The sequence below is a fragment of the Lissotriton vulgaris genome, chromosome 11 (assembly GCF_964263255.1).
Source record: "Lissotriton vulgaris chromosome 11, aLisVul1.2, whole genome shotgun sequence".
NCBI classification, from domain to species: domain Eukaryota; kingdom Metazoa; phylum Chordata; class Amphibia; order Caudata; family Salamandridae; genus Lissotriton; species Lissotriton vulgaris.
The window spans coordinates 392,795,967-392,822,460 of NC_141699.1; the positions used below are offsets into that span (position 1 = coordinate 392,795,967).

The 26,494-nt window shown below is 45.9% G+C and overlaps 1 protein-coding gene across 9 annotated transcripts in view; it reads left to right on the top strand.

The window, feature by feature from the left end:
* Positions 1–26,494, top strand: part of LOC147679851 (calcium/calmodulin-dependent protein kinase type II subunit beta-like) — a 202,178-nt gene that overhangs the window by 73,479 nt on the left and 102,205 nt on the right. For all 9 annotated transcript variants that reach the window (XM_086943404.1, XM_086943410.1, XM_086943411.1 and 6 more), the window contains 2 exons: positions 1,810–1,858; positions 7,303–7,431. In XM_086943404.1, coding sequence (XP_086799530.1) covers positions 1,810–1,858; positions 7,303–7,431 — 178 coding nt within the window. The remainder of the gene's footprint in view (positions 1–1,809; positions 1,859–7,302; positions 7,432–26,494) is intronic.

Genomic DNA, 26,494 nt, shown 5'->3' on the forward strand with positions numbered 1-26,494 from the left:
TACCATCCAATCCAACCCTGAATTAATAAAGGCAACCCCTGACACACACTTAGATGCTTTCCAGGTTGGTTTGGGTGGTATTTTACCACTCCAAAGCTCTAATTCTGTGCATACAACTGCGACAGGCTGCTCTATTTAGAAAAATTAGGAAATTTAAGTGTTTTACAAGTAACGAGAGAATTGAAGGTTAAACAATAAGTGGCCAGAGGTGGAAAGACGCTGGCCAGTAAATCACCCCTGTGTCCCACCTGCAGACTTATGCAGCATCTCCCCTTTCCTTGCTATCCATTCATTATTAGTTATGAAACTAAACCCATGCATGTAGGTGGTTCACCAAAAATCACTCCAAGCACGCCTTCCTTTTAAATCCGTTCAAAATACCAACATGCAGTGATTTCTAATCGGTAGTAGAGTATATATTTTTCATATAGAGGGCATCCGGTTTAATTCCTATCAGCCTAATTCGAACATATGGTGGCAGCTTTTAACATAGACATAGTAAGAACTCGAACATGAACAATAAATAATGCACGGCCCACTGTCCTTGTGGCCCTTTAAATAACTCTGGGGCTTTCAGATATTTAGTGAGCCTCCGTCTGACGGCGGGTTATCCCATGAAAATGTCGGTTCTCAGGTTTCCTTCCTCGACCCCTCCTTTACTTCACACATGCACTTTTTGATATAGTGATTAATAATACAAAATGTAGAGGACTAATAAATCGGGTTTAAACTAGGATATCCGTGGGACCTCATCTGCTGCCTCCCCTGGTAAAAAGTTGGTGCAGTGGCTAGTTGGCGGTACCAAGAGATAGACTATTTAAGGGGTCGTACTTTCAATTGCCGCCAAATGTTTAAATACCATTTTAACATGAAAAGAATGTCTCCTTAGGTATGCGTTGATCACGGACTATGTATAAGTGTACACAGGGCGTGCATTGCTGCTGATAGAAATGGAACTTTGATGAACGAATGTGGAGTCCAGAAGAAGAGGCAAGCTGGTAGAAGTGGGACTGTGATGAAAGAATGTGGGGTCCAGAAGAAGATGCATGGAGAAGGGAGGAACATCGACACAGTAGGAGAGAGACTGCCTGTGGGGAATGGCGGCCCAGTGTAAGAAACCAAGCCAGCCTTTCGAGAAAGGAGCGAGGGCGGAAGGCGAAGGCAGATAGGCTGGGTTAAATGACTGTACATGAAGAAAGGGAGAAACGGAAATTTGATTTGACACTGGTGAATGGAAATCATGCTGAAAAGAAAGAAGAGATGGAAAGCCTGTGGTGAGTAAGGGGCCGTGGAAATGAGAGGTTGAAGACTGGAGTGTAGGGGCATGACGAAAATGAGAGAAATAGTGCTGTGACAATCCGAGGACAGGCTGGGATTGAGAAGGGAGGGCAGAGATATTGGAATAGGAATTCCTTTGACATTTATATGGGTGAATGTGTGGGTGGGTGAAAGAAGGGACTGTATGAAAATAAAACCATGGTCTGGGATAAAAGGATGGACTTGAAGAGACTCGAAGTGACTGGAGTGGCAGAGCAGGGCGTAGAGATGAACAGAAGATACGAGATACGATATTTTTAATTAGAAGCGGCATTTCCCAAACCAAGATGGCCGCAAACCTCAGTGATCTCATGTGTCTATATCGGGTCGCAAACCTTGGTGCCCTTGTCCCTAGGAACCCGAGCTCTTCCGGTGCCACTGACAGCTGTTGCGCGATGATTATAACCATAACGTGTTCTTCACTTTCTTTTTTTTCTCTCCTCTCCCTCCCACCTCCCTTCTCTCTCTCTCTCTCTCGCTCCCTCTTATTAGGAGTCTTCCGACAGTTCCAACACCACCATTGAAGACGAAGATATGAAAGGTACTGTGACAGCGATGGGGCTCGCCCTCCCTTCTTTCACAAATTCAGCTTCTAAATTGCTACTGAGCCTTGATATGAAACCAGGGCGTGTTATTGTTGTGCTACGCTGCTGTCAGTACGCCTCCGGTGCCAGAAACGTCTGTGTAACCTGCTTCAGCTTTGCGGTTTCTGCCTTTAAGTATGAAGAAAATTCACATCTCCTTTGAAATGTTGTAAGAGCTCGGTACTAATCTTTTCACTCTCTGTGGATTTATCACTTTCTAGTTGGTAACAGTTTAATTTGTATACGCCTGAATGACACGTGACACCATATAAAAGTAAATAAAAGTAAACTCCCGAAGCCCAAGCACCAAAGCCTAAAATCAGATCTCCATGTAAACACACTAGAGGCAGAGAACTTCTTTAACATCAAATGCGTCCCCAGCAAAGGAGAAAGTAGCGCGTGCACACTAGAGGCTTGGACGAGTTTCCCTATCCCTACATACGAGCGAGGCCAGCACAAGGGCTTAATGCAGTCCATGAACACCTCGGAGGAATGGGAGGTTCTTGGCAACGCCCCCCTGCACCGGAACCTAATGCAGCTAGTTCACACCTCCAGGCTAAGAGCTTCCGTATCACTAACCAATCATCTACATCATAGCCTCTTGCAAACAGCGCATGCAGACCTTAACGGAAGAGGGCCTGTGTAAATTAACTATTCATCTCAGTACCAGCTTAATGCAATGCTTGCCTACATCGGCGGCAGATAGTTTCTCTTTTAGTAGCTAACACACGACCCCACGAACAAGAGCGTATGCATTGTCTCTCCGCCTCAAAGGCAGGAGCTAACCGATCAGTAACAATCAACAGCACAGGAGTCTAATGCGATTTCTGCACATCAAAAGGCATGGCACTTATTTATCACTGCCAAAGCATCCCCAGCGTATGCCCCTAATGATGTGTGCAGACCACAGAGGCAGGGAAATGATCTTTATCTATTTATTTTTATTTAATGCGATTTTATATAGCACGAACATTACCTAAGGTGTCAAAGCGCTTTACAAAACAACCAGTTGCGATGCATAAGGACTTAGGATTACATGAGTTAGATAAAAAATACAAACAGAATAAATTGCAAATGTACAAGTTGTAAAGTCACTCAAGTAAGAGATACAAATGGATAAACTCTAAGAATCACAGGAATGGTAGTGAGTACAAGGGTCTACGACATATACTAGTGGTTAGAGTTATTTCTATATACATATATATACAAATAGATTTGCTCAGGATTACATTTTACTAGCGATTAGGCTGGACAATTATATATCATTTACAGAGTGAATAGGGAAATAAAAAAATGGGTAGAGAGCGGCAGGTGGGGGAGAAGAGTCTGAGGCTAAGATTGGTGAGAGGAGAAAGGGGGAACTGAGGGGGAGAAAGAGATAAGGCAGTCCAGCAAAAGATAAATGACTGAAGGTCGGCAGGATGGAATCCAATGGATCAAAGGAAAGGACAAGAATCCACAAAATGGCGGACCCGGATCGTGGGCATCGATGGAAACCATCTCAAAATGGCAAGATGCACCCAGGTCAGGACCCAAAAACCATGAGCAGAGTTCCATTAAGTGGGGTTGGAGGGGGGACGCAGTCAGAACACTGAGGAGTACTCCACCATCTTGTGCTGATAAGAGCAGAGTTCCATTAAGTGGAGTCGGAGGGGGGACGCAGTCAGAGCACCGAGGAGCACTCCGCCATCTTGTGCTTAGCAAGCGCGCATCTGACCCGGAGAGTTTAAGGCCGGTGGGGGGACACATCATCTGAGCCCCCCACCGTCAATACCAGAACATCTGGTGGAACACCCGGGTGATTAGCAGTGCCCCCGCTCACCGTCTACCATCCAGCGGTACGTGACCGCAGACAGTGGAGACCTCATGCATCCAGCACTGTGCTCACCCCTCAAGAAGAACATCGCCAGCCGCCAACTCCGCTCCGATCTCCCGCACCGCGAGTGGTTAGGCGAGGCGCGCTGAAGTGCTGGGGGTCTCCGAGAGCGCCCGCGCTCACCGTGTGTAGTGTGAGGAGGTGCTGGCAACCGCCGGCAGTGGATCAGCCTCGGCAGGAGTGATGACGGGTGACGTAGCTCCGCCGATGCCATCTGCGGTTCCTCTTCATCACCGGCGGGGATGCTAGCTAGGTGGCACTGGTGAATCGCAGTGCTGCAGCCACCCAATACCTGGGTGTGTTGGAATCAAGATGGGCCTATTTCAGGGATATTTCGCTGAAAAGGCGATCCCTGGCCCGGGAACTCCTGGCCGGAGCTCCCTACTCATCATCAATAACTAACAACCTATCCCAGAACATGGGCCTGCTACCCTGCATGCCCACCACAGAGGCCAGAGGGGGCTTGGGGGGGGGTTATCTATCACTAACTGATCATTTCAAGTGCATGAGCCTAATGCTGCCCCAGCCCACCTCAGAAACCGGGAGCTTACCTGTCAATAACAGGCCATCTCCAGGGAGGTAGGAAACATCTGTCACTAACTGGCCATGCAGAGCGGTGCATGCACAACCCAGATCACTACCAAACCACCCTAAGAACAAGAGCCTAATCTATCGCATGGGCCCACAGAGACAGGAGGCATTCGTATCACTAATAAAGCACAAGAGCCCTGGGCACGGTCTGCACCTCCCAGAGGCAGGGAGCTTACTACCACTCATTGAACCACCCACAGCACAAATGTCAAATACTCAGACAAAACAATAGGAGCTGATTTCCAACTAATAAACCACCCCCAGCCCAGTAGTCTAGTCTAAGGCATTGTGTGCATAACAGAGAGGCAGAACGTTTCATCACTAGCACAATATATCTAGCAATAGCATCTAAAGCAATGCACGTGCACTCCAATAACAGGGAGATTCGCCATCACTAATAAACCTTCCCCAGCACAGTGCCTAAAGAGGGCCATAAACATATGAGACAGAAAGTCCCTTTATCGCTATTAAGCCCTCCACAGCACAAAAGCCTATTGGAATTCGTGCACGTCCCTGAGGCAGACTGATTCTGTACCATAAATTCCCTCCAGCACATGATACCAAAGCACTTTATGCACACCACAGAGGGAGAGCTCTTCTATATCTCTAATAAAGCAACCCTAGCAAGAGAGCCTGATACTTTGTGCAAGGAACCTTTGCAACAGTAAGTTTCCTACGAAGTTCACAAAAAGTGTAAATGGTAAGAGAGTACCAGTGATTAAGGTAAAGTGTCCAGAGGGACAAAAATAAGTAAATACATGGAACCTTTATCTTGTGTATTTCTCCACATCAGCATTTGATTATGTGCAAGGACCAGCATTAGCCGGGCTGTGTATAGGAAAAGTACACCCACTTTCTACCATAAACAATTAAAGGGGCAGAGCGGAATTGGCCTAAAGTAAATCTTTTATTTTCTTACATGGAAGGCTTTTCACAGACCGCTACAACGGTGTCAGGGTCATCATCTTAGGCAGAAGTGACATTATTTATACTGCCCCAGCCCTAACAGCCTTCCTCCTTAGCTACATCATCAGAGTTCACTTTCACAATTTGAGGTGACTTTTTGTAATAGGGTCCCCTCAGTACGGCTAGATCCCTCTTTAATTTAAATGCTGATTTCTGGGGTGTACTTTTGCATAGTTTGTCATTATTGGCTTACCCATAGCTTGCAGAGTGTGCCATGCTTAAGCACTTGAGTAGTTTTTTTCCGTCACAAGTGTTTTATCGTTACTACAGTCATTTAGCATGCCAGTGCATACATTTTTCAGTTTTCTCATGTGCTCAGAAATCTTAACACAGTGATAACTTGCGGAAATTTTGTATGCAACTTCATACTTTCTTAGCTTATTCTGGTGAATAAGTTGAAGCTGTGTTGCGTATGTCATTTGAGAGTAATTTGTATGACTGAATACTTTGCTTACCTTTTCCCTTATTAGTGGTTCAACACAAATTACACCTTTGTGTAAAATGCACATGAAGGTCAAGATTTTCATGCACAAAGAACTTCTCAATCTTCGTATATTTTTTATAGTTTTTTGTCATAAATACCCAAAGTTCACAAGAAAAGAAAAAGCATTGCAACTTCGCTCAGTCCTACTCGGCACAGTAGTCACTTTTGGGTTGCGCGGGTTGGGTCACTCAGCAAAGCATATGTGTTTACACACATGTAGGAGATTCATATATGAAAGTAGAGTTTAATAGGGCTGACCTGACAAATGAAAGTTTCCCCTCACCTACGCAATGAGCTGAGTTTAGGTATTTTATGAAATGAAATACAACAAAATGTAGGTGTCTTCGTATCAGTGCCCAATTTAACAAATGCATGTGGCACGCTATAAATACATGCTCTGGCCTCAAGGGGAATCACGACTTTCCTCAACAGGCCTGCCCAGTCTTATATTACTGTATTTGTATCCGAAGAAGGTCCAAGTTAGTTTTTTCAAATTAGTATCACAACCTTGGATATACGAGTTGGAAGTAACTATTCTAAAAGACAAAGGTCGGAGTGTCACCTATCCTAGCACTCCGACCATTGCTTTTTATCATGGTTTCATGCTCTCATTGTGTAGAACCTCCATTTGTACCTTTTTAATGTTAGTTTGCACTCAATTATTATTTAATCTCATGTTATGGTATTGTCTGTGTATTGTATACCCCATTTTCTTTTTTTGTTTCACTTAATCTTTTCCCCCCATTCCTGTTGAACTCTCTCTCGCTGTAGGTCCACCTATTTTCTATCTCTTCTGCACTATCCTTCTCTTCCATTATGAAATATTTTTATTTTCCTAGCTCTCACTCTTTGTTTTGTACTAGATTCACCTATTATGCCTTCTCACCTTTCCTTTTCTCTCCTCGCTCTTCTAACTTAAAATGATTTCCTCTTCCATCACTTTCCTCTTTTTTTGTTTTCCTCCACATCTTCTTATCTGTCCTTCTCATTCCATCTGTCTCTTTCCCTCCCTTCTTTTTTATGTCCCTCCCAATATTGCTTTGTTTCTCTTTCGGTTTCCTCTCATCCTAGCTTTTATTCTCTCTCCCTCTTTTACTGTTTATAGAAGGTCTCTATTCCCAGTCATTTCGCACCTCTCAGGGTATTGATTGATGTTGCTAACTGTTTCTACTCTGCCCCTGCCGTCTACATTCCTATCTCTTCCGCTGCCTCGGTCTGTCTCTTGCAGTCTCTCTGTTTTCACTTTCATATCCTTCATCTGTCTCCTTACTATTTTCTCCCATTCTCTCCACTGCTCTCCTACCCTTCCAATCAGGGTTTAGCTATAAGGAGTCCATTAGAAGTAGTCTCTGTTGTTCATACATTCATTTTTTTTCTTCCTATGTTTCCCTATCTCTCCTTTGTTCCTTTTTTTCTGTCAGTCTCTTTTAATCTTACCCTTTCCTCCCACCATCCAATCATTTTCATTCATTCATTAATTTCAGGCAAGAGCAGTGACAGCAACTCCCCAAAGAGCCAGTCGGGTTCTGGATCTCCTGCTGAGCCCGCCCCTTGTGCGCGTGTCCCGCTGGCCACTCCCCTTCCCGCTGCTGCTGCCGCCGCTGCTGCAGCGTGTAAGTGAACTTAATACATGTGTGCTTCTCTGTTTTGATGGCCAGACTTTTAAGGCAAAAGGGGGAGTTGTTCTTGCCACAATGGCCCCAAAAGTGGCTCCATTAACAGATCCCTAAACAATCTCAGATTGGCACAACAGCCAGAGCAATGCCCCCAAAAAGATGAGAACCCGGGCAGATTAGTGGCTCAAGCTTGGTATTCACCAGAGTTCCGGCACAATGGTTCAGAAATAGTGTTGGGGAGGTCCTAAAGAGAAACTGCATCCCAGCTCCACTGACCTTTCACTGGAAATTTCCCAGTTTCACTTTACATCAATAGAGACACGTAGAGACAGACTTACCAGACTTTGGACTGTCAGAGTCTAATGCAAAACTGCATCTGTAGGAAAGGAAGAGGTTGCATCACTTGAAGAGAGAAGCCTTTCTATTCTTGGCATGGACATCAACTGTGGGAGAAAATACTGGGGTACCAAAGAGTGGTCTTGAGTTGTCTCGCTAACAGTAATCCACACAAATACAAAAGAGAGTGAGACAAGTCTGTCTCTCTAAAGCAAGGACATTAGCTGTGGGTCTGATGGTTCAGGAATCAATGATGGATCTTGCTAGGTCTGCAAAAGGGGGAGTCTTTGTCGGAGATCCTGCAGGTAAAGGAAGACCAACCTGTCTTCCATAAGACAAACATAAGGTCTGACAGACACTATAGAGGTAACAAGAGAAAGCCAGATCGGCCAGTCTATAAACATCTCGGAGTCAAATCACAAAGAAAGTATGCCAACATATGCATGGTGATTAAGAACGCTTTCAGTCGTGTTTGTTTTGTATTCACAAACGTAGCTTTGGTTTTCTAACACTATGTGTGCAGAGACTACACATTATGTAGGGAATGCTTGCTAGGAAATTAGTAACATTTGCAAAACCTACAATGCTTGTATTGACTTTTGTTTCTTCATAAAATGCTTTCCATGATATGTATTCAGTTGCTGCTCAAGAACAATTAAAATGTAACATAATGAGGTAGTGTCCTGCACTTTGCAGGAATTACTCTGGGATTATTCGGGTGTACAGATGTGCAGATTGCTGGGTACATATTTGTGAATGTCCACAAAGTTACATGTATGTGGGTGTTTACCTCATTTGCATTGTTTTCTCTTACCACCGCTTTGAAACTCCACGATTTCACTTCTGTACAGTTAAGAGGAATTGGCATTTTCATATCATATGCATACAGTGCATCATTTAAACTTTAAACACATATGGATGTGTGAAAGAGCATTTCCTGCTGGCCAAACCCGCCAAAGCCAACTTTCAAAGTTTTTCAAACCTCAAATAATCCTCGACATTGATAGGCTGTTCTACAAAAGAAACCTCGAATGTTGGCTTTTTCTTTCCATCTGATGGCTCTTTGAAGTTAGATGTCCTACACACCTTCCCCGGCGGGAAAGCTCGGCTTTTCAATGTGTTTTTTGTTGTGGTTGCATGCAAGTCTGCTTTAAAGTTTTTCAACTGCTTAGGAAAGTTTTCCCCAGTTTATCTCATTTCCCGAACAATGGGTTTAGGACCACTGTCATGTAGTCTAAGGTACAGATTATGCTATGTTTGGCCTGCATTTTATGAATTTTCTTTTTTCCTGCTTTTTTGTTGCTCAGAGCATTTTATTATGAGTCAGGTGGAGCCGTATCAATGGGTGAGATACCGCTCTGCCTGATCACGACTGGTCCAGTGTCCTCACACTCTGTTTTCCCTGGTGCAGGAACACAAGACCCGATATTACCAGCCAGTAATTCTGACCGGTAAAATAGCATGAGGCATTATCTGCAGTAGCAACCAGTCATCACCCCTCCCCCCTCTGACTTTTTTTCTCTGCAAGTGGGGCATAGTCCATGCTCCCCACTGCAAGAACTAATCTTACCCTTTCCTCTCCTACCTTTCCTACCCACTCCCTCCACCCACTGGCCCACAGAGAGGCCCCCCCATACACATTTATCATGTGCTCAGAGGGAATACTGTGTGGAATTTTACAGGCTGATTCAGTATCTGCAGTGATTTCACATTCTGAGGAGTTTTACTTGTAATTGAACTGTGCTGGTGGGGTATTATCACAAGATGACCTCGTGTGTAGTTTGCGACACTATTATTACCGTGCAACCAGCGATCGAAGTGCATTAAAAAAAAGTGTGGGAACTATGGATCTGCACACAATGGGGGCGGGGGTAAGTGAGTGTGGGGGCAGGATCAAAGGCATGGCTAAAAAAACAAAATATTCTGTAACGTCTTTCACCTTCAGGTAAATACATATAAAATAATGCACATGAAATGAAAAAATGCAACTTAAGCTAATCAGTGGGAAATGCACTGTTGCACATTATGAAACCTCTGTTAGTTAATGTACCGCAGTAGAGAGCCACATAATTGAATCCTCCTTATTGATGCAGTGAACAATAGTGACTTATGTATGGTTAGTGCTACCAGATCCTAGCATGTGATAGAACGCACAGTGAATATGAAAGTCATTATTTTAAAACTGCATTGCACGCTGTATAAGATCGGCTGCTACAAAATGAACGAAACGTTTTAAGATAAAGTACTTCCAAAATATCATTTTTAGTACTAACCAGACTGTATGTAGTGCATTTTTTTAAAAATAACTGTTCTTTAAAAGCGTACACTTCACAGCTCAACTAGTAACTCCCTTTCAATGTCGCTCAGAAAGAATACATTTGTGTCACCCAGAATTTTAACACCTCCTCCTCAAACTATGAGAGTTGTTGTACAAGATATTTTAAAAATCTGTCCAAGGCGAACACACTAGCACACCGCATCCAGCAAAGAAAGGTTACCCATCACCAACTCTGGCTTTGGTTGGAGAGCCTTAAAACACACACACACACAAACACACATCTACTACATTGTTAGTGCATTGTAGACCATGCTGAAGAGTTAGCTCATTGTAATTCCTATTAATGTGTTTGTGCACTTTAAAGTCTGCTATGTAAACCTTGCTGATGTACTTGTGCTTTTTAAACTCTGTCGATGGTCTAACAAGTGCAGTAACAGAAACAATCTTAAGTCATGTTGCAGGAAACTATGTCATGAATGCATAGCCTTAACAGATTTGATGTTTACCCACTTACATTGCAGAACCTTTTCCAAACATACCTTAATTTAGGAATGAGTTTCACTCCCTTCATTGCATGTGCTCAAAAAACCTGCAACAAGGAGTGACTAACCACTCGTGGAAAAACGTACAAGCACTGATGGATGTTCTTCCATCATCTTTATCAACTTTAACATGTATAGCTGTAAAAATCCCACAGTGGGCACACAGTTGCTTGAGAAAAAGGAAATCAAGAGCGAACGCATAAGAAATGCAATTTTAACTCCATTAGAAAATAATGTTTAATTAGGCCATTGTAAGCAGTGACTTGGTCTAATTCTGGCCCTCAGAGAGAGACATTTTTAGAAGTATGGGGCATACCTACAGATTCACTTAGTGAACTACTGTCCTGTGTAATGTCATAGTGCTTCTGGAACTTTGGAAGCCTTTCTTTGTTGCTGGCACTAGGTGGCGTCTAACAATGTGTCGGCCTGCATCATGAGGGGGACTGAAAGTGACTCCAAAGCAATGCAGTTGAGACTCCACTTCTGAGGTCCAGGATTCCTTGTTGCCCTTCCAAAACCTTTGGTGTCTGAGCCAGTATCTACATTTGTTCTTAACACATGCACCATGCGTTCTTGGAAGAGGCTAAAGCAAAGACCGAGGCATATAAAAAGCAAATGTAATTTCCCGACATTCCTCCAGTGACTAATTCTTTCAGCTTTTGACAAAATTCAAATGTTGCATGGTGTAAGTTCATGGAAGATTGTCCTTTCCATCAACAGGACAATCCTGTTCCTCCGATGGATTCTGATTTCTCATTTGCTAATGAGTCATGAGGATCCTAATGGACTTCATACTCACCTGAAAATGATCTTTAGCATCCAGAGGCTCTTCTTCGCTGATTGTACTCAATTTTCAATGGTGCTGTGTAAGGCAGTGGAAATGCTTTCTATTCTAGTGCTAGTCGACCACCAGGTGCTGTTCCATGCAGAAGGGGTGTTACCGAGGACGAGGATTTCGGTACCACTGCAACGTCTTGCATTCCTTTCTGGAAATTGAGTTTGGCAGTGGTGTGGTCTTTGGTGAGGGAGAGGATGAGCTGGGTGTCATCGGCATAGGATACGATGTAGAGGCCGTGTTGTCGGACGATGGCTACGAGGGGGGCCGTGTAGATGTTGATGAGGGTGGGGCTCAGGGATGAAACCTTTGGCACTCCACAGGTGATTTTCGTGGGGTCGGAGAGGAAGGGTGCGTCCAGGGCTGTTCCTTGTATGCCTGCGTCTTGTAGTCTGGCGACTTGTGTGCAGTGGGAGATGGTGTCGAAGGCCGCTGATAGGCCGAGTAGGATGAGGGCTGTGGAGTGGCCTTTGTCCAGGAGGGTGCGGATGTCGTCTGTGGCGGCGAGTGGGGCGGTCTCTGTGCTCTGGTTTCTTCGGAATCAGGATTGGGACGGGTCGAGGACGGCATTCTCTTCAAAGAATCGCGTCAGTTTCCTGTTGACTGTTTTCTCTGCAACTTTGGCTGCGAAGGGTAGAAGTGAGATTTGCTGATAGTTCTTGTGGTCGGTGGTATGGGCTTCTTGAGCAGAGGTCTGACTTCTGCATGCTTCCAGTCATCTGGAAGGGTGCCTGTTTTAAAGGTGGTGTTGATGGCGCGTTCTAGTTAGGGTGCGATGGCGGACGCAGCTCTGTGGTATATGTGAGGGGTGCAGGGGTTGGTGAGGGCCCGAGGGGATACTTTTCATGGTCGAGGCGGTGTTTTCGGCCATGTTCGGTGTCCAGTTGGAGATGGTGGGCTGGCTGGTGTTTCTGGGGGGCAGGGGCAGTCTGTGGCGCCTGGTAGATTAAGTTCTCTGAGAGGTTTATGATCTTGAGGTGGAAATTGGTTCCAAGCGTGTCGCAGAGGTCTTGGGATGGGTGATATCTGTGGCTTTGCTGCATGGGTAGGTGAATTCTTGAATGACACTGAAAAATTCCTTGGAGTTGGCCAGGATTTAGTTGTGGATGAAGTTCCTCTTGGTGGCTCTGATCTGGTTGTGGTAGTCCGTCATGGCGTCCTTGTAAGTGGTGTGGTTTTCGGTTGTCTTGCTGTTTCTCCAGTTCTTCTCCAGGCGTCTGGTGAACCAGGCGGCTTTCCTGGGAAGTTGCATGTCGGGGTTGCACAGCGGAGCGAGCTCGCCTGCGCAGTCGGAGATCCAGGTGTGGAGTTCTCTGGCTGCGTCGTTTGCGTCGGGTTCCCAGGTGTGGTTGTCTCGGGTGAGGGTGGAGTTAAGTTGCTTGTCGGTAACCTTGCTCCAGTTCCTCCGTGGTGGGCATGGGGCTGGTTTGGGTGCCTTGGGTCTGTTGATGGTGAAGTGTACGCAGTGGTGGTCAGTGCATGAGGCCTGCATTGTGTTGCGCAATTTGGATGCTGTTTCCTACCGCGAAGATAGGGTTGAGGGTGAGTCCTGCTCTGGGTTAGTGTGTTGACTAGTTGTTAAAGTCCGATGCTGGCGTGGTTGTCAAGAAGGATAGTGGAGTTGGGGTCGCTGAGGTTGTCGAGGTGGTTGTTCAGGTCTCCAATGAGTATGTAGTTTGTTGGGGCGATGGCGCGGGGTGCAATGAAGTCGGTGATGGTGAAGGGTGTTCGGGGGCCGAGGGGTCTGTAGACGAGGGTTCCTCAGAGTGGCTTTGGGGGTGGTCTGGATCTGGAAGTGCAGGTGTTCGGTGGAGGGAAAGGTTTCGCTGGAGGTGGTGAGGCGGAGGGCCCCCTTGTGGGGGATGGGCGTGGTATCAGTTTTTTTCCTGTGATTCTCTAGGTTAAACAACCTTCCCAAAGGATTGCTTCCATCCCACGAGTCTCTGATAGATCAGCACTGTCAGGCTTGGGAGACATATCAAATGACTACTGCTGGTGCTTTTAGATTCTTTATATCTCCAGTCACATCCTACACTGGACAGCTAGGTCTTCTGGGCATTTTCTGCCACCGTTAAGGATGATGTGATTGTGTGCATCCATCCAGACAAAGTCCAATCATCTGGACCAATTGGGCAGGAAAATGTTATCTTCTGGCAGTGCTGCTCTTAAGGCAAACAATGTGTCATATTTGCTGGCTTGCTATTCTCATATCAAGATGGGAAATTACCTCAGCTGTTGCTAGCCAGCAACAGATGATGCCAGATGTTCTTATTGTAGTTCCCAAATTAGTATCACTGTGGTCTTGGATACTCTCTCATTTCTTTGCGAGAAAGTAGATAATTCATTCAAGGAAGTGACAAAGTAAGACCACTGTGTAAGAGCTTGGCCAACAGTCAACTTTCAAGTAATTCCTTCGCAATGACGAAATTGAAGCGTTATAAACATCCTTTTGAGCATTAACAAATGCAAGGAACCTTACATCAGTGACAGGTGTCACAGATGCCTTTCAGGCAGTAGACAGCCACAGCCCTCTGCTTCCTCAGCGACCTTTTAGGTACTTCGAAGCAAATGTGACTTACTGTACTTTAGTGCAAAACTCCATTTGGGGGAAGACTTGTCATGATTTCTGCCAAAATGCCGGGCATAACTTCAGATCCAGTTCAATGACTCCCTGTCATTTACAAATAAGCCTCCCTTGGTGCATCTTTCCCTCACCCAGTTCCACCACAAATCCATCAACACAAATCCATCACAAGAGAGGTTTCTCTCTTGGCCAAAGGCATTGTTGAGCTTATTCCCCCTGCTCCGAGAGGATTTGAATTGTAGTTCCTTGCTCCCAAATAGGGAGGAGGATTTAGACCTGTATTAGACAGCATGTACTTTTAACAAGTTTCTTGAGAAGAAGACAAGATGGTTATCTTGCGCTATATTTTAGCTGGCCTATTTTCACATTCCAGTCTTTCCTTGGCGCATACAGTATCTCTGCTTTGTATTAGATCTTCATTTTGAATTCAGAATTGTCATTCAGCCTCATGTCAGCTCTAAAGATTTTTATGAAAGCGTCTGCAGTAGTGGCAGCCCATGTGTACAAACATACTGTCCACATGTACCCATATCTGGATGGCTGGCTTGGCTTTAAAATCAAATTCTTTACAGGCTGTCCAGTAAACCTTGCAGTCCTAAATCACCCCTTTGCTCCAGCTGGGATTCTCTCTGTTTGGAGAAATCCCATTTGAATCCTACTCGGAGAATTTCGATCATAAGCACAGTATTAGATACCTGCCAAATGCAGGTGTTTCCTATTCCAGGGCATTTGATTCACATTCAGCCAATGACCCAATCACAAGCTTCCAAAGATGTTTTGAGACTTATGGATTTTATTGCCTCCTGTATGTTACTTGTTCCTGATGTACGAATCTGAAAACACCAGTTTCAGTGTCTTTTGCACAGCCAATGGAATCCATTTCATGAGAGCATGCAGGACCAGATTTTGCTGGGGCAATGAACAATCTACTCTGCAGTGGTGGACTGTTTCAGAAAACCTGTCTCCGGGTTGTTGCTTGTGTCCACCATATTTGGACTTTACTATAGTCAGAGCTTCCTCCTTGTCTGTCTGGGAACACATCTGGGCAGCTTAACAAATTATGGTTGGTGGTCCTAGGAAGAGACAAGATGCATAGCAACCTTCTGGAGTTTTGCGTGATAAGACCTGCTTGGAGGGTTTTTCTTCTGCAAGAACAAACCAGTACAAATCATGAAATGAGGAGCAGTCAAGTCACAGATCTTTGACATTCAGCAGTCCGAGACAAATTAGGCGGCAAGCAGCTTAGCTGATCGGGAGAACGAATCGGGCAGCAGATCCCTTGAGTTATTTCCTCTCCACAAACCAGGAATGAGAACTACACCAGGAGGTTCTGGATCAGATAGTCTCCCATTTGGATGGTCTCCAATAGGTCTTTCCGATAGACTTATAACTGCAGATTCCTCGCCTTTACCAGGCATCACACTGGACCAGGAAAATCTTGAGCATTATATCTGCATGCCGTTAGGTGGCTACAGGCAGCTCCTCATCAACATCACCCTTGTCAGAAGTGATGTGTGCAGTGCCAATGCAACTGGCATCAGTTCCTTTCTGCGCCAACAGCCAACCATCCAGAGAGCTAATACAGTAATTTTTGACCAATTGTTTTCCAACTTTTTGTCGAGTTTGTTTGGAGCTTTGCTTCCAGAGTGATAGGGACATGTCTTCCAACAAACCCATGGGATTTCGACTGTGAGGAATGTCAGCGACATATGTCTATCTCTGATTCACACTGGTTTGGCCTGTAGTTCCTAGGGTCGGCTACGACCCCAAGGACTGCTCTGACTTAAAGCCTATGAATCCAAAGGCGATTCACAATGAGGGGGAGGGAGTTGAAGCTCCTGGTGGCGCGACAAGAAAAGGCAACACACTGATCCCGGTCCCACTCCCAAGGGAGATCGCACAGACCTATTTGGAGCTTTTCCCACAGACGGTTGTCATCCCACTCCAGGTTGTCATCCTCAGTCAGATAAGTCTAAGAAGCACAAGAAAAAGAAGTTGAAGAAGTCTAAAGCTTCTCCTAGCAAATGCTGTGCTTCTAGGCCCCTATACCGCACTCCACCCGCAGAGCTGGAGGCAGGGTCTGCACCATGCTTCCCTGAGTTTGCCAGAGCAACTCCAGCCCAACTTAAGGAGTTATGCAAAGCCATGCCCTCCATCTTTGAGCCTATGGCCTCCTCTGGCGCATTAGGCATTACGGGGCTGAGAGGTGCCCCTGCTTGGTTACCGTAGGAAGGTACACTTTAGGTGCAAGCTGGGCCCTCTAGATTTGCAACCAGATCCAGACTGACACAGACACGGGTGCCACCACCCTTCCCGGCCCCAGTTCCCCTCAACACTTTTACTAGGACTGATCAAAGATCTGATCTCAATCTCCGACTCCAAGTTGGCACTGCCAGACGCCGCTCGATGTGGACACTTGTGCCGTCCGACCCATGGCCACCCCAGGACTTGCCACCCTGGACAGACCCTTTTTATTAGAAGGGGGTTGAGGAACAGGATGATCCCTACCATGAGGAAATGTGGTATGGTGAGCTGGGTGACGCCAGTGGCATGGTCACATCTCCAGACTCTGTCTTGATTTCTCATCCAAGCCCTACCACAGAGGAGGGCACATCTTTTGCAACAGTGATGCGCAGGACGGCGGAGGTCCTGGACAGTATCTTCCCTCTGTCGAAGTGAAAACCATGGCGCAGGTGCTTCAACTCGGGGTAAACTGTTCAGAGCCCATGCTCCCCTTTATTGAGGTCCATACTGCGGTTCTCCTGGGGGCCTTGGTCAACCGTGCATAGTGATTGCCCACCGACATTGTACAGCCCCCAGAGACCCAGCCTTCCTCCCCCAACAACCCCTTCCCAGAGAGCCTGGTGGTGCAGGCCTCTACAGCCAAGATCAACCCCCTGTGCGTTCCCTACTGCGCCACCTAGTAGGGAAACTTAGAGGCTGGACAACTTTGGGAAGTAGAACTTCTCTTCTACCAGCTTGGTGTTGCAGTTGGTGAACAAACTCCCACTCAACATCAGACGCGCCTCCTCTCTGAACACCTTCAGGAAGGCTCTCAAGACCTGACTCTTCAACTGAACGGAACCCCTCCCCCCAGCGCCTTGAGACCCTCACAGGTGAGTAGGGTGCTTACAATTACCTGATTGATTGATTGTGTGCCTCTTTGGTCGCTTATCCAATGCTTTGCGGGATTTGGTTGCAGAGTTGCTGCCCATATTTCCTGAAGAGGGCGAGCCATCCTGAAACAGGCATTGGACAATGGCTGGGACGCAGCCAAGTGTGCCATTCAGTGTCTCCTGGACACCACTGACTCACTAGACAGGTCCATGGCCTTTATGGTGGCACTTTGCTGCCACGGCTGGATGAGGTCCACTACATTTTTTGGCGATATCCAATCATCTCTGATCAACATGCTCTTTGATGGCACCTCCCTATTCTGTGATAAACCTGATTCGGCCTCGAGTACTTCAAGGAAAGCCGGGTAACTGTCAGTTCATTGGGCCTGTCCTTAGGCCCTGGCACAACTTCAGTCCTTTCTCACCTTCCATGGATACGGTCGAGGCTTCCATTGGCATCCGCAAAACCAGTCTTACCCCCAGCAGAGCAAGCTTCCAGTGCTTTTGTGGCCAGGGATGTGGATCCCATAAAAAACTCTGGGTCCACTCACAACATACTGTCCTGTTCTGTACCCCTCTGGCTGCCACAGCCTCCTTATCTCTTTAATAGACCCCCAGTGCAGCACACTATCCTATTGGTGGCAGGATCATGCCCCACCTACTCCATTGGCAAGCTATAACCTCAGAAACGTGGGTGCTTCAAATTGTACAGAGGAAGTATGCCCTTCCATTCCTGAAAACCCCACCACCTTTGACACCATCCCCAGAACCGCTGATGGAGGACCATCTCATTTTGCTCTGTGAGGAAGTGCAGTCTCTACTGGCCAAAAAGCCACTGAGAAGGTGTCAGCATCAGGAGTAGGACATGGTGGTGACCCTATACAAGATATCTGCCCTTTCAACGCCCTTTTACGGAAAGAGAAGATGCTCACCCTGGCTCAGGTTTTGTCTGCCCCGGACCCCGTAGACTGGATGGTAACACGGGACTTTTAGGTTGCATATTTCCAAATTCTCAGTCCACAGGCATTACTTGCTGTTCACGGTAGGCCACAACCATTTCCAATTTGCTGTGCTCTCCTTTGGCCTAACCAGTGCCCCTCAGTGTTTGCAAAAGTGACTCCTTCTCAGATGCTCCCTTTCATTGGAGGCATTCTGGGCATGGTGCAGTTCTGCACCTATCCTCTGGAGTGGTGGGTCGAGGGCATTTGGGCTGTGATACTGATGTTTCAACTTCAGTCCAGACATTGAAAGCCGTTCTTCCATCTAACAAGGTAAGACTGGTTCAGGTGTTCAAGGACAACACAATCGCATGTGGTATTGCAAAAATAAGGTCACAGTGGAGTTGTGGACACTGTGCTAGGAGACTCTGCACCTCCGTACATGGCTAAAATGCCAGGACATCCTACTAGTTGTGCAGCACCTGGTGGGATTGCGGAATGCCAGGGCACACAAACTCAGCTGCTGATGCCTTGTGAATCACAAATGGCATCTACACCCTAAGGTGGTGCAAGGTTTCTTCCAAGAATGGGGAGAACCAATACTAGATCTATTAGCTACTGCCGACAGCACACAATTACAGCTTTTCTGTGCATTGGAGTTTCCAAAGCGGCTTCGCTCTGAGACACCTTCCGCTTCTGCCCCGGGTCTTCGAGAAGATTAGGACCGACAGATCCCAAGTCATCATAGTGACTCCGGACTGGACAAGGAGAGTTTGGGATTCCGAACTCCTGAGCATCTGTCTTCTGATCAGGCTGTCCTATCGGGAGGACATCGCAGCAACACTGCAGGGTTCTGCACCCAAACTGCACACGCTACATTTTCTCACGTGGAGATTGGGCTGCGACTATGAAATGCTTTTGACCTTCCTCTGGTGATTTATAATGCCATTCTGCCAGTCGAGCATCCTTCAACAAAAACTGAATACATCTGCTGTTGGGACAAATTTATGGCTTGGTACTCCTGTAACGTTGCTCTCCTTTCTACCTCCTTGCCAGAGGTGCTTTCTTTTGCCCGGTAAGGCCTTGTCTTGGGCACTGTTAAAGGTTACCTTTCTGCCATTTTTACTTTCTTGCGGTTACCAGATCATCTCTCAATGTTCAAGTCACCTGTTGCAATGCATTTCCTTAAGGGCTTGATACACTTGTTTCCTCTTACCCTTTTTGTTATGCCCCAATGGGACCTCAATCTTGTTCTAATGTTCCACAAGTGTTCCCCATTCAAGCCCATGCATAACTGTCCTCTGCAATTTCTGACCCTTAAAACAGTATTCCTGGTGGTGATTACATTGGCCAAGAGGGCGAGTGAGCTTCACGCTCTTTTGGCTGTACCTCCATATACCAGCTTCTAACCAGACAAACTGGTTCTTTGGTCTCGTGCCTCCTATCTGCCGAAAGTGGGGACTCCCTTCCATGTCAGCCAAAGCATCATAGCATCATGCTACCAACATTTTTTGCTTCACAACATCCTTCTAAGGAAGAGGAGAGACTCAATTATTTGGACCCAAAACAAGGTCTTTTTTTACATCGATCATACCAAAAACCACGGGGTGGACGATCCACTTTTCAAGACAGTGCAGAAAGGGACCATCTCTTGATGGATTGTGATCTGCATTAAACTCTGCGACCACCTAAAAAGGAGCCTCCTGATGCTTGCGGGTCCATTAAACCAGGGTCAAGGCCACTACTACTGTTTTAGTATGTAGGGGTACCTGTCCTAGAATTCTGCCAAGATATACATACTAGGGTGTTTTTCACACATTCATGAAGCACCCTTGCTTGGACAGTCAGGTCTGTTGAGACTGGAATTTTCCCCATGAAGTCCTCCAGGATTTTCTGGTGTGAGCTGCTTGCAGACCCACCTTTGGGGAGGTATTGCTTGGGTATCTATTCTGATGTGAGGGATCTTCAGTTAAAAGTCTCTATCAGAAGAACAAGTTGCTTACCTTTGATAACGCATTTCCTGCTAGAGACTCTATCTAATAGCAGATTCCTAACCATTCGTTCCTCCCCGCTCTGTGATATCGGCTCTTCACCATAAAACCTGTTGGATATGTGCACACTAGTCCCACATCATTAAGTCGTTGCTCTGCCTTTTTGGCGCAAACAAAGCCGATGTCAGTGGGCCGGGGTGCACCTATATTATTGGCACTGAACTCGTCACTGCCGACGTGGATGTTGATGCGGTGCCGTGCCATCTACCAGAGTGCAGAGGTACTGCGCTAGATTTTCCGTATCTAGTCTGACACCTGGGGAATAGTCTAGGGTGAAGAATCTATGGTTAGATGGTGTTTGTACCACAAAAAGCGTTACCAAAGGTAAATAGTGTGTTCTGAGCTGTCAACAAAAATTGACAATTTTTCTGCTGCAGAGAAATTCCTCTGCAGTGGTCCTTGATAGATGTTTTCAGCCTATGTGGTTGTAAATTCTTAATTACAAATTGCTACCAGTTGCATTGATCCAAAAAGTCATTGTGAACGATAAGCTTTACATAGTCAAGGTTATAGTCATAGTTCAGGATTGGGTAAGGAGGCCCTGGTATCCTGACCTTCATCTGGTGCTGAATGCTTCTTTACCGGTAAGATCTGCTTTCTCTAAGTATTCGGCTAACCTGATAGTGAAGTCCCCTTTAGTAAATATGTGCATTTTGGAAAGTTAAGTTTATTTAAGTTCCAGATAGCCCCACAATTGGTTGATATTTTGCTTTCAGTTAAACAACATTCGTCCAGGGTTGTTAATTCTAGTACGTGGTTTACTTTTTTGTTAAGGTGTTTGGACAATGATTTAGATACTTTACAGGGTGATATCAGTATTTTTCTTTAATTTACCTTAGATTTGATGATGAGAGGCACAAAATACCGGTACTAGACCGTCAAAGACTATTTGGCAGCACTTATTGCTTGTGTTTTGTCCTGTGACCAAGGATGCATGTTTAAGGTTTGGAGGTACAGAAAACCTTTCTGCTTTCTGTGTAAATTGTCGAGCATACAGAAAAGGGAATAGGCACTAAAAGGAAAGTTGTAATAAAGTCGAAAGAAGAGGCAATGCAGATATATGTTGTAAAAGTAGAATAAAGTAACAAGGAGTATGGGTGAAACCTTTTGGGTAAGTTGGTTAAAAACCAGGAAGCCTTAAAATTGGTGTCATGTGTAAACACAGAGCCTAAGAAGCCTTTGGTCAAGATTGATATAAACAGATCCTAGAATGCCTTCGAGAGATGTGTGTACAAAACTGAAACACAGATGTCCAAAAGATGAGTTGGAAATAAACAGAGCCTAGGATGTTTTCCAATGAGGTTTAGATTTTAAATATAGACTCTAAGAGGACTTCAGAAATGTTTGATGCAAACACAGAGTCAGGCAAAGGCTTATTTGTCAGCACTTTCTGTTTGTTTTCCATTGAACAAGGGTCCCTATTTATAGTCCCTTTGGTGGTACAATTTCTCAAGTAGTTAGAAATATTTTCTCCGCCTTCCCAGATAATTGTCATGCTGTGGGACATTGTTAGTTTTGACTTTTTTTATGGACCAACCATTTCAGCACCTTCATTTCAAAGGTCTTCGAAATCAGTGTCCCTGATTTCAAAACATCTGCTGGGTGCAATATTGAGCTTCAAGCCTAATCTACTACCGCACAGTGTATTATATCGTTTATGAAATGCGAAACCTTGAGATTAAATTTAAATTTGATCTAAAACATCTTGCGATTTTCACATTTCCTAGGCCAATTATTTGCCTTTCATTTTTCTGCTTCCTCATTCTTCAAAGATGAAAGAACCTTTGTACCATCTTGTCCCACACAGTGGACTAAATCATTTAGAATGGATGATAACCTAGTAGTTGATTTACTTTGTACTCGGAAGGAAATTCATGGTCCTTTTCAGGAGGAGTATTGCATCTACTTCTGCTTTTTACATGGTCTTCTGATTCAAAACATATATAATGCAGCGACTTTACATCTGTCAGGCAATTTTCTGTACATTATTGCATTAGCCTGATGCAAGACCATGCTCTTAATTTAGTAGAGCAGTTCTTTAGTTCTTTCTTCTTGACTGTTGTCCATTTTGACCCTCCACCATGATGCTGCTTTGGGAGAATTCAATTAAGGGTTCTGTGGGAGCGAATATCTATTAGCAGAACAAGTTCGATGATGGCACAGATTCCCTGGGCAGAGCGGTTTCCTCAATGGTGGCCTAAAGGCGCAGCGCCTGGCTGAAAACAACTGGCTTTTCAGGGGATGTCAAAGCATTGCTTATGGACATGCCCTTTGATGGCTCCAGTGTCCGAGCCAGGCTGATGCAGTAAGCGAGCACTCAAGAACAGCAGGGCTACGGCCAGGTCTTTAAGACTTTCAATGGCCCCTCGCCACCCCCAATCTGCCTTTCACTCCTTTTGTGGCCATGGAACGAGTTTCCAGCTCGTCTGCACTCTCCCAGCCATCACGTCGCTTGCTTCCCAGCTTCTGCCTGGCAGAGGACGCAGTACCTACAGGCCCTGTAAGTCAGCCAGCGAGAGGTTAGGCCAGTCCACAACCCCACTTGTAATCGCAGCCCCCAAGCCCCTGTAGTCCGCCCTCTTACCATCATGTGCACCCAGTGGGAGGCAGGATACACCATCATCTGCCCCACTGGAGGTCGATAACATCAGACCGATGGGTTCTCCAAATTGTCCATAGGGGATACTCCTTCCCCTACATGACCACCTTCTTGTGACAGGCTGATGGCGGACCTTCTCCCTAGGCCAAGGGAACCTCAAGAGGGTGCCAACGCCAGAAATAGATCAAGGTTACTATTCCAGCTACTTCTTGGTGCCCAAGAAAGACTGAGGCCTTTGTCCTATCCTAAACCTGCACCCTCTCAGTTTCTTCCTCAAGCAGAAGTTCGAAATGATCACACTCTCTCAAGTCCTTTCTGCCCCGGACCTGGAAGACTGGTTGGTAGCGTTGGACTTGCAGGACGCATATTTTCACATTACCGTCCTGCCTTCCCAAACTGGTTACCTGCGGTTCACGGTGGGCCACAAGCACTTTCAGTTCAACGTGCTCCCTTTTGCCCCTACCAGCGCCCCTCTGTGTTCACCCAGGTGATGGCGGTGGTTGCAGTTCATCTGCAGAGATCACAGGTGCCATTCTTTCCCTATCTTGATGACTGGCTGTTGAAGGCGGGCTTACCCCAGGCTGTCGTCTCCCACCTCCTGCACTTGCTGGGTTTTAATGTGCTGAAGTCACACCTGGCTCCCTGATAGACATTCCCTTTCATCGTAGCTGTTCTGGACACAGTGCAGTTTCGGGCCTATCCTCCCAAACAGCGAGTCCAGGATATTCAGGCTAAGATACCGATTTTCTGGACTCTGTCGTGGATTCCGGTGAGACTGACTCAGAGGCTGCTGGGCCTCATGCCCTTCCGCATCCTGCTTCCACCCTCAAATATGATCCAGGCTGGGATGGTAGAATGCCAACTTACAACCTGGCATTATCAGGGGCTGCAACTACACTGAATATTTCGCAATGTTTGAGTATAGAAGGGATCCTTAAAATATCACACCTTTGTAAAAGGGAAATAGAGTAAAGTGAACTGAAATGGGCATCCCAAGTTATGGAGTACCGGGTTTTTATGGACCCGGCGGTGCCAGGGAGAACACCTGAAAACTCAGAGTCCTTCCTGTTTCAGACTACAGAAACACAGAGTCTTCTGGGTGAAGTCAAAGATCGTATTTATTGGCTGCAACCAGTAACAGGTATCCTAGAAGTACAACGGCGTGTATGTTCTCAGGAGACTGCTCAAACTTACAAAGCCAGCCTTCGTCTTTTATACAAAATAATAAGCTTCGGGCACAAATTCCGTATTTTACAGTTGACCATACAAATATCTTCACTACAAAGGAAAAGCAGAGTCATGATGACAAGCACATATTTTAGTTCATCCAGCCCGTAATTGATTACCCGGCAAAACCCAGTATTTTCATCAGATATCGACGGACCCCCAATAAAATCGGGCACCTCCTCCACGTAAAACGAGTCATAAAGCAAGAAACAGGGACAGGTGTGTGTAAGATTAGGCATGGTTTGTGTACGATGAAAGGTTTATGATATGTTGTGCCTTGATACTAATCTAGCTCGGCCACTGGGAAGGACCTGGCCGAACAGGTTTGGCTTCGGGCAGTGGAGTCAGCTTGCCCAGGTCACAGAGGAGTCCGCTAAGGTGTACGTGTCCTTCGGACCAGGTTTTGGCTTTCAGTCATTTAGCTATGTGAGGGCAATCACAAAATGGATGCCGTTCACAAAATGGAACCCAAGGGTTCGGAACGGAAATGCTGTTTTCAGGGTGATTCCGTCACTCAATCGTGACGGAAATGCTTATGTATGATGCTTAAATCATTACCGGTTCGCTGATACCAAAATCGTCATAGTGCGACGATGTTTGACACGGGTCCAGAATTTTCAGTACCACAGACCCTCCTTTTGCCCTTACATAGGCAAAACAACCAATACTCATGCTAATCTGAGTCTAGGTCTATGTTCACAAAGTCATTGAGATGTTGCTGTAGCATCATCCTATTACTTAGCTCGTTTCTTGATACAGGTTTCCTTACACACAATGTAGCACAGAGGCCACATATTGCAGGAGCGCACTGTACACATAGGCCGAACAGGAAAAGAATGGCTAAGGTCACCCCAATGACTATCAGAATCTTCCATCCCCAGGCCGATATCAGTTCCAGAACCACCCCACCAGTGACCAGTCTCCTTTATCCACATGAATGGACTCAGAGATTTTATGCAGTTTGGAGATGGCCTGGTATACTGTCGGAGCGTTATCTGGGATGAAAATGCAGCAGCTTGATTGGATCACTTTACATAGCCCACCTCGTTCTGCAAGTATGACGTCTAATGCAACCCTGTTCTGAAGGGTCATAGTCAAGTTACTAAGGGCACCGGTAGTTTCAACTATTGTAGATTCAACTACCCTCGTCAATTGGCGAATGTTCCTGCTGTTCACCATAGGCCCCCAAAACGGCAGAAAACCCTTTATGAAGTCACCAAACTCCTGACCCGTAGTGTCGTCTTTACTCACGACACCTCTAACTGTCCTTGTCCTATGGTAATCTGCCGCGGCCATGTAGGTGGGAGGCAACAGGAGCGAAATGAAACATGTGCCCGAGAAGTCAGGGGGCAACCATGTATATGCCCTATCGTGGCAGATGAAGTAGGTACCCTTAGTCGCTAAGAACGGAGGAGAGGTCTGGGACGAAAAGACATAAGTTTCAGTGCAGACACTCTTCCCTAACTGAGCTCTGGGGTTCTTGCCATTTCCTTGCAGACATAGGTGACCCTGATTGGGTACGATCCAAATCGGGGAGGATCTCTTTGCTAGCATGTTTTCACTCAAGGCAACTCCATACCCCGTTGTGTCCCATCTACTGTAAGCCTTCAACTCATCTCTGGGAATCGTTCTATACGTGTCAATATCTCTGCTCATATTTGTGATTCCCACCACTAGTGCCTTGTTGCTTGAGTTGCTTCTTGTGGAACATGGGGGATATGGTTCGATGGCAAATAGGAACATGGTTTGAAATGCCCATAAAGAACCATAGTAGCTAAATGGCAAGTCAAAATATGGGATACCCTTATCTGTTGTGTGTGGCATAAGTCCACACACCCAACAATTAGTCGTGTTCATTATCAACTGGTGTTGGTGCAAGAGCTGAACAAATGAATTATTTACAAACTCCAACCTTCTGGCAGACTCGTGTTCAGGCAGAGGGTGAAAAGAGTGCGGGGAAACAAGAGGAGGAGGTGTGGGCTGTGTAATGTGTGCAAATGTCACTCGAAAAGTGAATAGAGCGTAGCCTATTAAAAACATCATTATACTACACAACATGAAAATGCATATTATTAAAAATCGTGTTTTTGCCATCACTGTGCATATTCTGTCTTGAAAAACTCCATCGTCTAGAATTGCTGCCCGCGGTGGTAGGGTGTTCTATGCTAAGGAATGCTTCTGTCAGTCCAGGGCAACTCCCTTAGACCAACCAGAACCGTCGACCTAACGTCTTCGGCTGCACCCCAAAGACTTGGACGACCGCGACCCTAGCAGCAGAACCCGGATGGCGGTTCGAAAAACAAAAATAAGCAAGTTTCTCAGAGGGGAGAGAGAGCTGCACTTTCAAAAACAGAAAAAAACAATTTTTATTTGTCCATAGTCAGAGTTCTTGGCCTCAAATTGTAACGTGTTCTTCCAGGTGTTGTCTGGTCCTGGAACAAAAGTTCAGGCTCTGTAGTGTCCAATCACATTGACGGTGGCACAGATCCTTGCAGAATGTCGTCACTTTCGCGTACAGAGTTTGTTCCTTTTACCTGTGCGTCACTAAAGAGCA